Source organism: Thermobia domestica, chromosome 3 (genome assembly GCF_964235325.1).
Source record: "Thermobia domestica chromosome 3, izTheDome1.hap1.1, whole genome shotgun sequence".
NCBI classification, from domain to species: Eukaryota; Metazoa; Arthropoda; class Insecta; order Zygentoma; family Lepismatidae; genus Thermobia; species Thermobia domestica.
Window position 1 is genome coordinate 87,160,129 of NC_137456.1, and position 17,717 is coordinate 87,177,845.

General features: G+C 38.3%; 1 protein-coding gene across 5 annotated transcripts in view; it reads right to left on the minus strand.

Annotated features, from left to right (window-relative positions):
- LOC145680579 (uncharacterized) overlaps nucleotides 1-16,978 on the minus strand; it is a 43,432-nt gene extending 26,454 nt beyond the window's left edge. Inside the window, exons 1-7 of one of the 5 annotated variants that reach the window (XM_081751225.1) lie at nucleotides 16,887-16,978; nucleotides 16,418-16,471; nucleotides 9,987-10,244; nucleotides 9,293-9,418; nucleotides 5,249-5,360; nucleotides 2,261-2,449; nucleotides 238-417 (exon numbers count right to left, since the gene is read on the minus strand). In XM_081751225.1, coding sequence (XP_081607351.1) covers nucleotides 238-417; nucleotides 2,261-2,449; nucleotides 5,249-5,360; nucleotides 9,293-9,418; nucleotides 9,987-10,243 — 864 coding nt within the window. In that variant the 5' untranslated portion in view covers nucleotide 10,244; nucleotides 16,418-16,471; nucleotides 16,887-16,978. Of the gene's footprint in view, nucleotides 1-237; nucleotides 418-2,260; nucleotides 2,450-5,248; nucleotides 5,361-9,292; nucleotides 9,419-9,986; nucleotides 10,245-16,417; nucleotides 16,472-16,648; nucleotides 16,750-16,886 lie in introns of those variants that run through there. The other 4 variants (XM_081751227.1, XM_081751224.1, XM_081751226.1 and 1 more) reach the window with 4 other exon arrangements.
- Between the last annotated feature and the right edge of the window lie 739 nt (nucleotides 16,979-17,717).

Here is a 17,717-nt window from a genome sequence, read left to right on the forward strand (position 1 = left end):
AAAGATGTGCGGAACTACGAGGATGGGATTCAAGCTGAGTCCACTTGAACACCGAAGGCATAACATTCCAGTTAATTTCCCCTCCTATAAGCATTCATGCTCCACTGTGGAACTATGTGAAGGCATGCCAAGAACTGGAGGGTCTACGAAACCAATATATATCTACCAGCATTAGTGAAAGTAAGTTTTAAATGCAAGCACATTGCGGTTGCTAAAAGTAGATTTGATTTAACTTACTCTTATTTGTTCCAATATCTTCCTGATTTGTGGTTCGAAACCCATATCAAGCATACGATCTGCTTCATCTAAAACCAAATAGGTACATCGTCGCAAGTTAGTAGTGCCTCTTTCCAAGAAATCAATCAAACGACCAGGAGTGGCAATACAGATTTCCACTCCACGTTCTAAGTCCCTTGCCTGCAAACATAGATAAAATTAAGTTATACTGATTGGGTAGAAAATGTTTATACTGTATTAGTCTCCACAATGTTTTGTCAAATTACATAATTTGTAATTACACTTAAGAAAATATTAGAACCATCATCATGCAATGCAGTTCAACGACGACTGATAGATTATACTCTTAATATTGTTAAGTATTTATTTGCACACACGAAGACACGCGTACTTCAGAGATTAAAGGGTAATCATGCATCTTTAACGAACTTCCAATCACATGATGTTGCAGGGAATATTCAGGTTAACTTCATTATTTCATGAATCAGACATACTTGTAATTGTTTTTTCTCTCTCTCTCTTGAAGTACATCAATTTCAATCTGCACTTCCTCATTAACAGGGGAACAAAGAAATAATAAATCTCTCAAGATTTTCAAACAAAAATTACTAGTTTCACATTTTCAGCGCTCTGAGTGCACAAAGTTATTTCATTATTCTGCAAGCTCGTAAATAGTTGTAAGCAACAACAGTGGTGGATATTAATAAGCTACACAAGTTAAAGCAACATATTGCATAAAAACTGAAGAGTGGCGAATAGAATTTACAGAACTGTACCGAGGAACACTGGGTTTCGATTTTTCGATTGAAGTGAAATAATAATAATAATAATAGTTATACAAATTAAGCTTCTGTTAGGTTATGCACTAAAACATCTCAATGACTCATGACATATTTCTTCAAAATCACTATATCTTGATCAAAGATTTGACTATTCTCACACTTTAATTCTGTGTTTATCTGATTTCATAAGTGGACTCTATAGGGTGTATTAACTTCTAACACAGAAATTGATTAAGCAAAATTTTATTAAACATGAAGTAAAATGTATTTATGACTAATAAATTGGCACCTTTCAAATATTCTATTTAGTCAATTTAGAAATAGGAACTGGATCTAGCTGGACTGTTTAGCATTAGAGAATACAACTAATAATAATCATCGAGGACAATGTGACCTTGAAAGCTTGATAATTTTTAGTTTCCAGTAGTTTTGATCATATGTCATCTGAGTACATTATCCAAAACAAACCCTATTTAACATGTGTGTCAATATACAACTATATCTCAGCGATAAACAATGATTAAGATGTTCGGAACCATGAGGATGGGATTCAAGCTGAGTCCACTTGAACACCGAAGGCATAACGTTCCAGGTTAATTTCCCTCCTACAAACAAGCATGCTCCGCTCTGGAATTATGTGAAGGCATGCTCGGAACAAGAGGATTTACAAAAGTACATCTAATATTAGCTAACAATAGTCATTAAAAAAGTTTTGAGTGCGAATATAATGCTGTTGACAAAAGCAATCAACGTTCTAAAACTTACTCCTATTTTCTCCCCTCTTAGCTCGTAAGAATTTTTTAATTCGAACGAACTCTCATTATCGTAGTCAACTATTTCGGAGTAATATTTAAAATTCAGCACATGGACATAGTGAAGCCACGAATATTCTAGAATCTGGTATCTGACTTCTTCACTGTAATCAATTTTGAAGCTCAGATGATCCCCCCCCCCCCATTAAAATTTACAGAAAAATTACGAAAACAAAGAAAAACTACTTTTACATATAACTGACAAAATTATATCTGAACGATCTGAGCACAATAACTCCTATTCATTTTTCTTTCTAACCGTTTAAATGGCAAAACACCAGTTCCTTCTATCTAATCCCTTTCTAAACTATTCAAGAACGCAATGACAGTAAATTACGTATTAGGGTCTACACATTCATAAGCACAATGGGGCAAGTTTTATTTTTCACATTCAGCACAAATTTAAATCCAACAAAAGAAAAATCTTACCTGGGGGCCTTTAGGTGCACCACCAAAAACACACGTATTGCGAATATGTGACGAAGTCCCAAATTCCGTTGCCACTTGCTGGATTTGTTGAGCTAATTCACGTGTTGGAGCTAAAACTAGTACAATTGGTCCATCACCACGTGCAAGCCTCGGTTGGTTATTTATATGCACAATGGCAGGCAAAATATACTGAAAATAATAATAAAATATGAACTTTCAGATGGTTAACGGAATCTGATACATTCTCGATGAAACTAGAGTATGAAACGTCATTACATTGTTGAAAGTAGTGCAAAAGCATAAGAACGTAATCTTCAAAACTGATATTCACTTTAGTTAACTGCTGATCCTGAGGTTCAGAAACAACTCTTCACAATGTCACATAAATTCCGTAAAACGTAAGTAGCACAATTCAATCAAGTTTCCGACAAACCAGACTGAATCTTGGTAGAGTTGAAAAACATGAATACTTCACTAAAGTAAAACAGTCATGCAATTGTTTCCAGAATAGAATGCATTCATAGTCTTTTATAGCTGTGTGTATCAATGTCGGAAAACATAAATCTGAATACACTCTTCAGCAAATTATAGAAACACTTCATTTCGTTAATTGACAAAATAATTAAGTTAACGACAAGTGTAAAAAAATCTGTGTATAAAACATGCTACTTTCGTTTTGTCAGTGACGGCTCAGTTGCATCACTGCTGCAAACAATGTACACTGAATGAGCAAAACTCATGGGATACCCATCCAATATCTGGTCGGGCCCCCTCTGGCCCTGCGGAGTGCAGCGATACGGCGTGGCAGTGAGTCAGCAAGGCCCTGGAACACGTCCGGAGGCAGTTGGCACCACACATCCTGCAGAGAGGCAGCCAATTGGGTCCTGTTCGTGGGTTGAGGATTCAATGCCCTGAGCCTGACCTCGAGGGCATCCCAGATATGTTCAATGGGGTTCATATCCGGACTGCGAGGTGGCCAATTCAGTCGTTGGATCTCACCTGCATGCTCGTCGAACCAGGCACGGACGATGTGGGGCTGCGTTGTCATCTTGATACACAGCAATGTCGTCAGGGTGTTGAAACATGACAAAAGGGTGGAGATGGTCTCCAAGCAGCTGACGATACCGCTGACCAGTCAATGTGGCATCCAGAACGACCAGGGGGCCCATTCCATGCCACGAAAATGCACCTCACACCATGACAGACAGATAGGCCACCGGCCTGGACTGTGCCCACTTGGCACGCTGGATCCATCGGTTCGTGCGGTGTGCGCCACACACGGTGCCTCCCATCTGCATGGAACAGTTGAAAACGTGATTCGTCAGACCAGATCACGTTACGCCACTGATGCAGTGTCCATCCGTGGTGATTGTTGGCAAATGTACGCCGAATTGTCCGATGACGCCGGGTTAGCAGTGGCACACGTGTGGGGCGACGGCTCCCATACCCGAGAACACGCATTTTTCGACGGATTGTCCACTGGGAAACGTCTCAATCTCGGCCAGTGTTGAATTCGGGAACCGGTCAAAACCCCCACAGCCAAAACCCCCACACTCAAGAAATGTCAAAACGCCCACACGATCGGTCATAACCCCCACACAAATGGACAAATCCCCCAAACGCACGAACGGTCAAAACCCCCACAGCCAAAACCCCCACACTCAAGAAATGTCAAAACGCCCACACGATCGGTCATAACCCCCACACAAATGGACAAATCCCCCAAACGCACGAACGGTCAAAACCCCCACAGCCAAAACCCCCACACTCAAGAAATGTCAAAACGCCCACACGATCGGTCAAAACCCCCACACAAATGGACAAAACAGCCACACATAGCAACGGTCACAATCCCCACATAAATGGACAAAACCCCCACACAAATGGACAAATCTCCCACACAATCGGTCAAATCTCCCACACTCTGAAATGATCCTGGTTGTATGTCTTGCCCTTGTACTTTTTAATAACATTTTTTATTCCACTTAAACCGATGTTGCAACTATTCTTCTTGCACTGTTTTGTAATGACAGAAACACTAAGGTGGGCGTCGTAAAGAGCCGCAACAAGGACGTGCAATCACGGTATTTTCAGAGTGTGGGGGATTTGTCCGATTGTGTGGGGGTTTTGTCCATTTGTGTGGGGGTTTTGTCCATTTATGTGGAGATTGTGACCGTTGCTATGTGTGGGAGTTTTGTCCATTTGTGTGGGGGTTTTGACCGATCGTGTGGGCGTTTTGACATTTCTTGAGTGTGGGGGTTTTGGCTGTGGGGGTTTTGACCGTTCGTGCGTTTGGGGGATTTGTCCATTTGTGTGGGGGTTATGACCGATCGTGTGGGCGTTTTGACATTTCTTGAGTGTGGGGGTTTTGGCTGTGGGGGTTTTGACCGTTCGTGCGTTTGGGGGATTTGTCCATTTGTGTGGGGGTTATGACCGATCGTGTGGGCGTTTTGACATTTCTTGAGTGTGGGGGTTTTGGCTGTGGGGGTTTTGACCTAGACCCTTGAATTCAGACGTGATTCGTTGCACATTTGCTCCCCTATCTCGAATTACCACTCGTCTCAGGTTTCGCCTGTCTCGGTCATTTAGGGCCTGTGGACGCCCGGTATGGTGTCTGTTGTGGACTGTGACACCCTCATTCACCCATTCTCGGTAAACTCTCGACACTGTTGACCTTGGGAAGCCGAATTCCTGAACCACTTCCGAAATGGAATGCCCCATGCGTCGGGCACCCACAACCATGCCCCGTTCGAATGCCGTCAACTCGCGACGACGTTGCATTTTACCAGCGCACTCACACAGCCACTTCCAGCACTGTCTATCACACAACTGAGACCGTCGCTGAGGCTACCAGGTGGCGTTGGGCACACGTGCTGTCCATCCACAAATCAGAGCCCTGCTATCCCATGAGTTTTGCTCATTCAGTGTATTACAAGAACTAAACACAACTGAATCACAAAAATTATAAAGAAAAGTTCAAAAACTCACCGCTAAGGTCTTTCCGGAACCAGTCTGAGCAATTCCAACCATATCTCTACCACTTAAAGCGATTGGCCATCCCTGGGCCTGAATGGCAGTGGGTTCGAAAAAACCCTGCCTCCTAAAATGAACAAAGTTTGAAACATGAAAACTTACCAGTTAGCATAAAATTAGAATATTTATTCCACTAAGTTTGATTTTCAAAGATTAGAATGAAAACTTCGAGTAACATTATATTTTCCCTTTATATTGTTTTAGTAATAAACTAAAAATGAAATTGAAATCTTTCAGCTTAACATCCCACGAATATGCCAGTTCGACTACGGGAAATAGATTAAGACAAGTGAATGATAGAATAATTGGTGGAATGATAATCTGGAAAAACTGAAGTACCCAAGTAAACCCATGGACATATCTTCCACTCTTCCACAAGCTTCCTTTGCCGCGAATCGAACCGGAGATCTCACGCACCAGGGTAAACTACCACTGAGCCATCGTGATCAAATTAATAAACTACTTGGAATCGACATTAATATCATGCATCAACTAGAATTTCATTTTCCACACTTTGTTATCTATTGTTCGTATTGGAGAAGAATTTCAGAATACTTTTCCTCTGTGGACAAACAAAAATGCAGTTTTTAGAAGGCTGGGATCATACTAACGGATCTTTTCTCGCAAGTATATATATTTTACTTAGAAACTGAAGTTAAACCAGCAAACCAGGAAATCCAAAGATTTATTTTCGTACTAAATTTACAGAAGTGTACAACCACCATTACAGCAGTGAAGTAAGTAGTAGCAAAAGAAATGTGCAATCAGGTTTCGAATTCTGAGTAACCAATTTCCTTTTAAAAGCACCCGTAGGAGTAGCACACTAAGCCTTAGAAGCTACTACGCATTACAATATTTTCACGAACAATATTAATTTAGCCAAATATCCGTGAAATACGTAAGGTTTTTTTAAGCTTCACTATCGGAAAGTGATAAGCTTTCTCGGGTATTTGAAGACAGTTTTCTTAAACCACAACCGTTAATTAACTTATAGTAGATTACACACACTGCAACTGTATGGAATTACGAGGATGGGGTTCAAGCTGTGTCCTCTTGAACACCGAAGGCATAAATTCCAATTACTTTTCCTCTTACAAGCACACACACTCCACTGTGGTACAATGTGGAGGCATGCCAAGAACAAGAGGAACAGGAACTGAGCAAAAACTATTGACATCAATCTAAATTGATTCGTACTGAATAGAAGCACACTGAACGTGTCATAAATTACGAGGTGATATCAGAAAGTTTCGATATAGTTCTGTAACACGTCAATAGGTGGCTGCGCGTAAGCACAGGGAGCATCGATCTTCGTAAGTCAGTGTCAAGAGGCCCTGTTCTATGTACTCATGTCCAAAATTATTGTCTCGTTTCTATCAATATGTTATAGGAACATATGGTAACGAATTCGCCCGGTATTTCTTATGTTAGGTGTATAATCGGCAAAGACGTAGAAAAATTTAATCTCAAAAGAGCAGAAAATAAGAATAGAACTAACTTGTCCATTTAGCAACATCTTGTTTTACTCTAATTTTCGTATTTATAATTCTTTTCCTATGAAATTTACCACAAATATACATTTCCCGATTATATACATAGTATCAAGTATTAAAAGTACGCTGCAAAATAGTTCTCAAATTATATTCTTACAAGAAGACAGTTATAGATATGCGACAATCATTTTGGACATGAGTGTACATCGGGAGCGTGCAACTGGTGCTATTCTAGCCATGTGTGAAACCATATCTGAGAGTTTATCATAGACAGCAAGTTAAGACGAGTGAACATCAAATTCTGTGGAACTGGACAAATCCGCCAGATACAACATGATTCGGCAAATGTATGGCGATGCTACAATGAGTTGATCGAGGTGTTTTGAGTGGCACACGCGCTTCAAGAGCAGAACGTCATCAAAAGACGAGAGATCGAGACTATCTTCTACGAACAAAACACCCGAAAATGTATAACCCATTCGGCAGCAACTTGTTCATGAGGATCGTCGTAGAACAATCCACAACATTGCTATCATTGTCGGTGTGTCATACAGAACAGTGCAGGCAATCTTCACGTGGCATTTGAACATGCGGCCTTGTTGCTGGTGAGTTCGTCCCCAGGCTGCTGACCCAGGAGCAGATGGAAAACCGCGTTGAAGTCTGCCAAGAACTGTCAACATGTCATGAATGCCCTGTCCTTCATGTCGAGGATCATTACCGGTGACGAAACCTGAGTGTACGGGTATGACTACGACAAAGCAACTATCTTCATAATGAAAGAGCCCATCACCTCCACGACCGAAGAAAGAAAAAAAAGTATTCTATAGTTCGACCAAGTACATGCACATCGTCTCCAGGGGCCGGACCGTCAATACCGAGTACTACTGTCATGTTTCAAGGCGTCTGTCGGAAACACTGCAAAAGCGATCGGATCTGTAGCGCGCGAAAAACTGGCTACTCTGCGACGACTGTACCATCACCGTGCTTTCGTTATACCTAACTTCTTACCAGAAACAAGATCATACTTCCGCACCCACGTTACTGGCCAAATTTGGCTCCTGCAGACTTCGCGATCTTCCAAAATTGAAAATAAAGTCAAAGGTCGCAGTTTGGACACCCAAGTCGGGATTTAGCGCGAATTCCAGAGGGTGCTTGACACGCTAAGACTTTCAGACACATTCCAGCAGTGGTAAAAACGCTGGGAGCGCTGTATTGCTGTACAAGTTGTGCGATACTGTGTAAATGTAGACAAAGTACTTTCTTGTAGACGTAACTAATCTCGAAACTTTTTGATGCCACCTCATACATTCAATCAATAAAGAACTTAAAAAATAAATTTCTAAATCTTGTTTTATCACAATACTACTGGAAAACAAGAACAAGATCGCTGGACTCACTGGGAATCAAACACAAGTAGCAGGAAGACCATTCAACTGCTCACAAGACCATATGTTTCTCCCTGAACTGCTCACAAGGCCATATTTTTCTCCCTGAAAACTGATTTTCCAGAAAGAAAAAATGCTCGGCTGCTACAGTCTACTACGTAAAGCATCTCAAAAAATAACTCAAATATCTATATTATCTACGTAATTAGAATTCAAACCCCCTGAAACTTAACTATATACTGTTTTAAATGTTTGAGATGTAAGAAGCATTCTTTGGTAGTTCAATAATTAGCTTCTTGGTCGAACAAAGACATGAATGCCTATTTCTGACCTTCACGCTATGTATAATAGCTGTAGGAACAATTTAATTTTCGGCATTCCTACCACCTACACTGCTGACTTACATTTCAATGCAATGCTACCAGACAATATTGCCCTATGATATACTGCATGTTTTAGATAAAATTTCGGTAAAGTAAAACGAAGCAAAAAATGGGATGAAAAAATGTCAGTGGGTGCACTGAACGGAGCGCCCTGACTGATCATAGGGCTCCCACAATTGACACCTGGGAAATTAGCTGAAAATTTTCAATAACTTCGTAGAACTAGTTTTTATTTATTTATTTATTGCGGGACCTGTTTACGAAATGACTAGTTATGTCACTACAAGAATTCACAATTAAATTGTGTGTATTCCATAAACTGAGCTACCTACGAAACAACAGTTTTACAAAGGTAGTTTGTTTTTCTGTGAACTTCCCAACGATTTATCAAATTACATCCCTTGTCATTCTTATTTTTGAGTGATCAGTGGGCTCATGGAGGGAGAAGAGTGTTCTACGAAGTAAGCAGAGCTCCCATTCCCAGCACACTCCGAACATTAAATTATATTTCACCCCTTTCTCCAAGTGATCTATAAGCGCTGGATATCTTCTGTGACTGCAAAGAACTGAAAGTTACAGCGCTCACGCGATAAGCGCATTGGTATTTTATTTGACTATGATCACCAACCGTTTATGATCTGGAAGTGCTGTACATTTTATCTGATCATACGACATACACTAAATCATTAACTTCATAGGAAAAAATACTCAGCTGGATAAACATATCCTCATACATACCTTATTTCTCTCATCACATAATCTGGAAAATTTCCTTCTTCAAAAAACTGGTTAGGATGTGGAACATTGTTTCCCTTCACAGTGATCTCCTTATCCTTTCGATAAGCACTGATTTCATTAGCAGACCTGGAAACCAAACAAAACTGTTTAGTATCTGTAATAAAAGCAATGTATTTCTACTAGAAGATACCAACTACAAATCTTCATAACTTACAGTTACGTCATTCGGTAATGAGATTATCTTCGTATATAATTACTATGATTCGTGATCTGCCACTCACCACATTGATGTAATGATGAACCCGAATTTTATGGAATGGGTAATATTTTTCTTTTAAAAAAAAAGAAATAGTGTACAAATGAAACCACATAAAAAAAAAGTTTTCAACATTCGGATGAAATTAACATCTTTTTAACACTATACAAAAAATGTTTTAACATACACTGAATATAGGTACGTTCTCTTCCTTATTAGGTTTGCAGCATACACAGTTGAAACTTGTGGATACAATAATAGTTCAATTATTTGAACATCGCTTCAAATTCCATTCGCCAAACAAATTTTAAAATATCTGTTGAGAAATTTACGCTGACATTAGCAAATTACAGCTTATAAATTCGCAAGTCTTCAGTGATAAGCGTTAAGTAGTTTCCCATACGAAGACCAAATTCCATAATATTCGTTTCTACTCACCTGATGCTAACATTTGGATGAGGTATATAGAAATTCTTTCTAAAAGGAGGGAGTGAATTCATATCCCATCGAGGTTTTCTTAAACGATCTCCAGGCTGTTTGCCTTTCAAGCTGTTTCTACCGAAGTCGCTGCCACCCCCACTGCCTCCTCCTCGACCTCCACGGGCGCCTCCGCCGCCTCGTCGTCTCTCGCTGCCTCCACGAAAGCGACCTTTGTCGCGATTCTGTTCTCGATCACGAAACCTGGAAGCAACCATGCTATATTGGGGTTAGTATGGAGTAATATTAATCTACAATCTATATATAGGCTACTAACATTCTTGTATTGCTGATAAGACGTTTAAAACCGCAAATATGGTACAATACATCAATGCCAACTGTTCATTTGAGTTTTTTTCTATTGGAAAAATCTTAACGAAATGTTGCAAGATGAACATCATATAGAAAATAATAAATAAGAAAATAATATAGCAAGTCCTTATTTGAATTTAAGTTACCAGAAAATCTGTTCTTGCTAGCATTTCTCGGAGAATTTCTATTGCTAAGCAGTAAAGAATATACTGTTAAATTGTGTACTTCAGAAAGTTATCTTATATGTGTATTCGGGAGACCGCTGTGACTCAGTGTGTGCACCTTCCTGGTTCGATCCCAGCTCCCACCGAGTGGGCTTCGTTGTAGATAGACACTGTGTACACGGATTTTCTCCGGCTTCCCCCGTCCCTTCTCACCATTACCATATATGTAACCATTAGAGCAACCCACATTATGCTATATTAATTTTTTTTAAATTAAGCTTTATTGTTAATTTCAATCATCGTTTTACATTAATCGTGTATAATGCATAATATTTACTATATATCAAATATTCTAAATATTTTAAACTACTTATTAATATTTTATGCAACCAGTTTCTTTCATATTCAATACTTTCATCTAAATGCACTGTAAACAGATATGCTTTACTTGAGTCAGTTTTTCTTTTTTTCTTCTTTTTATCACTTGTGTGCGCCTTAGAGGTGCACGTATACAGAAAGGAAAAGTAAAAGATGCCACCAGAAAGTGTTCAAGAGGTACACAACAATATAGTATGGAGTTCTAGTATACTATTCATTGTTGGCGGAAACTCTTCTTTTCCTTTATTTTCTGCACATGAAAGTATTACACCGCAATGTTTACAAAAATAAAAATAAGCTTTTCATTGTTGCATTATATTCTCAATGATTTTGTATTCTAAATATTAGTTTTAAAAAATATTAATACAGTATGTTAAACTTGCAGTTAAACAGAATTTTCCAAGAATTGTGTTATATATTTTAAATTATGCTTTATTTTCTAAAATTATGCTTTCAAAATTAGTTTCTTCCGGACCATTAAACAACCACAACCATATTCAAGGTACCAACAATGTCTAAATTGCTATTATGCTTTTGGGTTGCTCTTGTAATCACAGTTTCTCATAGCCTTGGTACATAAACGTGGAAAATATATAGCATTTCAATTTAAAAAAACAAAAATACGGGACAGAAAGGAATGTGAATATGCTGTTTCTTACAAATATGTAAACAGATCACGGAGACTTCATGGTCTAGTGGTTAGAGCATTTGACATGTCCACCTTGTCCCGGGTACAATGACCGGCCGGTGCATACCAATTTTCGAGATCCACCCAGCGTCCTGTAGAAATTGGGAAATAAAACGACTAAAAAGACGTGACGGCCATTAGTTTAGAAAAACTCCTCATATGACAAGAGGGATACAACGCACTGACCATGCTCGTTGCTATTTCAACCGGTCGCCAACGGTTGGCTAACAAAGGGTTTACACACCAGTGGTTAGTTTTATAAATGAACAGATAAACTTTACTCATGATCTTATTACAGTCATGGGAACTTTACTAGTCTTGTAAGTTCTTTACTGTAATTTGTCAGGCGACTGATCCAATTACGTCTGCAAAGTGTTATTCATAACTGTTACTGAAAATGTGTCATTACATCACACCGGTTGCCAAAACTGTTAGGGAGTTCAGGGGTGTCCACCAACCTGCTTGTATCGGCTACATAATTATTGCCATCTGCGATATTTTAGTTTTCAACATTGGGTTTACCGTACGAAGACCAATTCTAAGTTAAACGAAACATACCTTGTTTTGCGACTCGCGTATAGGGCTCGTTAATTTTAACACCAACTCTGAATGTAGTTGAATCTTTAAGTAGGCCTTGATTAGTTCAAACACATTTAAGCGCAACGCAGATCGGTCCCAAGGCAAGTCTTGTGGGCCGAATATCTACAACGCACGCAATCCTGGTAATAAGGGTGGCCGCACACTGAGGGAGAAACTAGTAGACAAGAGTTGCGAATCAATTTTACTAGGAGCAACTTAGTTCTCTGCTTCCTCAGTATGTACAGTAGTTTCAAATCCACGGCGCATTTTGACCCAAATCAAGCAGAATGTCAGATTACTATGAATCTTCGTAGTGCGTGTATGTTTTAAATATGAGTGCCAACAGCTGGCCGCACACTAACAAAGCAAACGGGTGAAAAAGATTGCGTGCGCGCAGTTTTCTCAATTGAGACTTATCGTAAACCATTTCTCCAAGCATTCAAAATGCATGGCCGCACACTGGCGAGCGAGCTCTCCAAGGTCTTTGGATTGCGCTAAAGGTCGCCATGAAATTCAACGGTTACGCCTAAAGAATCTGAGTTTGGTAGGTGCTACAAGTGATCTAATAGACTGAGAAACTCATAGTATTTGTTGAAGCTATGCATAAGACCATCACCATGGATGTTCTGCCAAAGCTGATTAGTAGACAGATATATTTGTACATTATGACCTGTTTAATTTTAAAACTAACATAGTTTGCTTAGTGAATTACACAAATCATAAGTGTACACCTAGTTAGCTATATGAATAAAGTGTTAAGTAATTTTATGCTGCCTATTGGAGACTTCCCTTACAAAAATGGGTTCTCATGGTAGCACTGGGCCCTGTAATGTAAAATGAATATCGGTACTGACTTCCTCAGATTTTGATCTCAGACTGAAGTTGCTTCTCCCCCCCCCCCCCCATACACACACACACTAATGAGGATGATAAAATTATTCACTAGCCCATACTAATCCACATTCATATTAACTAGCCATAGGCTTACATCTCGGGTAAATGACTAAGCAAACTATACTTACTTTCGAATTAAACATAGTATAGGCCTAGAAAGATTACCACGTAGAACTGTTAGGAGATACAATCTTCATTAAATTACAGTTGAAAGGTAAATATATGTGACATATACTAGGTTGGTTGGATCTGAATGTAGTGTTTCATTCAGCACCGAGATTCAGACGAGAATGTGTAGCTTAATGTTGAATCTGAGCCACATGATCTCTCACTGGGAATTGTAATAGCTATGCTGTTTTGCGTATTGAAATTGTTTTGAAGTTCGTCCGAGTTTCCAATCAAAATTATTTTGAGTTACTACGTTACACTCTCACTAATCACGTATCTTGTTTTTATTACTTTTTTCCTAAAATAGAAAAATCTTCCTTTTTTTCTCTGAAAAATCTGGCAACTCGAGACAGAGCGGTATCCGAATCACTACCCGGTCTGCGACCAAAAGAAACGGTTGGACTCGAAAGCGGGACACTGACTACAAAGACGACTGAGTCTACTCACTTATCCAGAGGATATCTAATACAAATATGGACTGATGCTGCATACTTGTGAATATTTTAAGTTACTTCAGAGAACAAAAACATACACAACTGCAAAAGTGAAATCACCGAGTGAAACGAGTTATTAAAATAAACGGGCAATTTCTAAGTACTAGAGAGTACAGAACTAATTTACTCTAGAGTAGCCCAATAAATCAGAAAAATAAAGACAACTCAAATTTATATATCCATAAAATATGTAAATAAAGATACGAACCATTTGAGTGCACTCTGGCTTTCAACCATTGATACATATACACATATGCAGAAAATAATTTTGACTTTAAAAAACGCATTTACATTCATGCTTCCTTAGTTTGTAATGTATGAGAAAAGATCTAAAACAGCGTTTCCTAATTTTTCCGATTTCGCGGGAAAATTGTAGTGACTAATTTTTAACGGCTTCCCGTTGTACCACAAATTTTAAAAATAAATTTTACGTACCGGTATTATTAATAAAATAATATATCCGTTTTATAACACTAAACACATTATTTATGAAGATGCAGTTTTTTTTTTGTAAATGGAAGTATTCGAGAAAAAAAAATGCGATCAGTTGGTCCTAACATTATTACGAATATTTTAGGTTGATAATTTTGTTATTTCTTCTCTCACCTTTTGATATTATATTCTTTTGAATTCGTTAAAACTCAGCTAGTGTAAAGTACAATATCCCGCGGTTCCCTTGTCTCCTCCCCAGCAAGTGGTTCGCAAACCATAGATTGGGAAAACTGTTTCTGGATTTGAAATGCGAGGAAATTTCATGAAATCACATGGTTTGTGGCATGTTTGATCTTATTTATTTCCGTTTGATTTTTTTAAAAATTATCTGGTTTAGGCCAACCAACCCAGTTCATAATCCGAAGAAAATCACACTATACTTAATGAGGAAATCAATTTCTTGGAACACTGACTAGAACGCATCAATTTTGATCACGAAGCAAGAATAAATTTACGTCACAGCACATTTTAAAACATAATACTTAACTATAAGTCTTCGTATAAAAGAATCTCACCTAAAACTTCGAAAATAAAAATGACATCCTGTTAGATGAAGTTCTTATACATAAAGCATATTTTCACTTATTTAAATATATCGAAATTTTCCACGATTACAAATAGCTTTTCGTATACCCTTACCTTTAACCTCACTTTCTTGTTCCCTTGTCGCCAAGGACAGCTATTAGCTTTTCTGCATTTTTTTTTTTTTTTAAAGTATGTACCAACAATAAGTGAACACAAAAAATTTCACTTAAGCATTAATTGGCAATACAAAAGTAAAATAATAATAAGATTATAGTAAATTATTTTATCTATATACTGTCACCTTCAAGTACAATTTTAATTTCCCGGTGCATAGGCTATGTCCATTACTTTTATTTTTCTCGCACAAAGGATAGTACCAACAGAGCAGTTTCTATAGCAAAATAAATTCTCGTCGACAAGACGTTACTGAACCATATGGAAATAACATACTACACTCGCAGGGCATTAAAAAAATCCATACTGTTATATCAAATGAACCCTCGATATTAGACAAAAACAAGGTACTCGGTTCTGGAACCATGAAACGAGTTGGGGGAGATATCAAATGCCATCCCTAAATTCCTCCTCATGTTCTCGAAAAGATTTGCGCTGAGCGAAAAAAAAATGACCCCATTTAGCATCGATAAGATTCAAGGGAGCCACCAGAAGTAGAGCTAATTGTTGAAAAATTAGCTCTAGGATTTGCGTAAAAATACGTAGACCATATGTATGGCATAAAAATTAGAGCACGAAAACCACAAACTAATCAGTGGTGCTATCCGAGTCACAGCAGGCTCAGGGGAACAGCGCGTCAGCGACGGTGGGCATACATGTAAGCGAGGGTACTGAAAACGAACTGCAAGAGTTTCAATAACACGATTTCACACTAGTAACACTCTACTTGTAAATATGAAAAACTTCGTGAAGCACTTGTAATGATTTTACACTAGTAACCTACACTCAAACTTAAAATACTGCTGAATTACTTTTTACTTAATTCTGTCGCCTGCAGAAATTTGTTCCTTATTAAATACTTTTCATGCAGAGTATTGAATTTTACCCGTAAACTTTCAAAAATGTGGTTAACCAAAACTTTACCATGACTACTAATTGCTTCTGGACTATCAAAACTGAAGATTCATGCTTTCAAAGCTGCAAAGCTGGTGTGTTAGCCACACAGATGTGTGTAAACCACACACTCGAAATTCGTGAAGAAGCGCTCTTAAAAAGACTATTCTTCAGGAGGTGAAACTATGAATGGCCAAAATTAAAATTTTACCACTGCAGCTTCATGTATACTATATCCAAGGTTACTATAAACTTGATCCTTCACTAGCTAAATAACAAACTTTGTCATAAAGTACAGATCATGAGTTCAAGCGCTAACGTAATATCCAAGTCAATGAACGCGTCACGGACATTCAAACTGTGTACGTACCTATGTTCAAACGGATCATGCTCACAAATCATGCAATTCGACCAGCCACTAGGTCAGCACACATTCTCATAGGTTTAAACTTCTATGATCGAATTCCTACGTCCCGAATTCATATAGAACATTACTATATATAAACAAATTTCCACACAAAATGGCCTAATTTACTAGAACACAGTTAATCCTACACATATGTATACACTACTATACAGTAATATAATCTAAAGCACTTTTGAAGTATTATTTGCTAAAATTTTACTTACATATTTTCCTCTTTCTTTCACTTCAACAGATGTAATAAAATGGACGCCGTATTTCTGGAAGGGAAAAATTAATCTCTTCAGTATTCAAGTTATTTACATAAATAACAATAGTTTATGCACGGATATGATACACAATTAATTCTGCTTTCAAATAAGTATGTAGAAACACAAAATACTTTAAAATGCTACATAAAAATTCTGCCTTTACAACTCACAACATCTTTTCCTTACCTCTTGCAAAGATGGCTGACGAACAAGGCCGACGTCTGTGGCCGACACGAGCCGGACACATCACTTTCGATCATATTGCTACATACAGTATTCTTCCGCATGTCAATTTCTGATCAGATACCAAGTTTTACCGAATAAAGAATCCACTACGTCAAAAAGAATCTGATTTCACTCTTTTTAATACTTATATCTATGTTTCCATCTTATAAAATTAGTCAGGAAGCGTTATGCAACTTACCAAATCTAAGGATTATTTTCTTGCATGTACTGGCGGAAGATTACACATGTAGCGTGGCAAAATTTTGCTTCTAGTCCAAACCGGATCAATCTCGTTTAGCAATGACGTCATTCACTGCACGCACGCACATTGAGGAAAATCGCATAAAAGCAAATTCTTTGAAAGAAGGAAGTACAAGTGTACGTACAAAACAGTGTTGCCATACACAATAATTTTGATGAATATTGTAATATGCGCCTGCGTGAGATGTAATCGTTCTCGTCTGATTTGTATCAATATATTGACTAGCTAAAAAGTTCACAGAGCCTAATAATCCGATCCTATACATGTATATTCTGGTTTTGTTGAGGAGTGACACATATGATGAAAAAATAGAGTGACAAGGGGTGGCATCACCAAAGTTTCCCGCAGTATTTTAGAACTGACAAGATCTTAAATGAACTTCGACAAATGTACCAACCTCTTTTATTATACAGGGTGTCTCAAAAGTTCCCTGACATAGGTAACTTTGTTATTATCAGAGTTACAACAAAATGTAAGAGGGGAAACCATCTCCAAATATGATGTTTTCAATCTAAAGTGTTTTTTTTTTTTTTTAATCGGACGAGCCATTTAGGCTGTCAACTCTTTATGCGCCCAATGTTAAATGAAAATGCAACGTTGCCATTTACCTGGACCCACAAAATAATTGAATGAATTTACTGTATTTTACGCTGACTACTGTTGCCACGAGACGAGACATCTCTCGTGTCTCGTCTCGTACGAGACGAGACGGGACAGACTATTTGTCTCGTCTCGAAAACGAGACGGGACGGCTGGTGAAATGTCTCG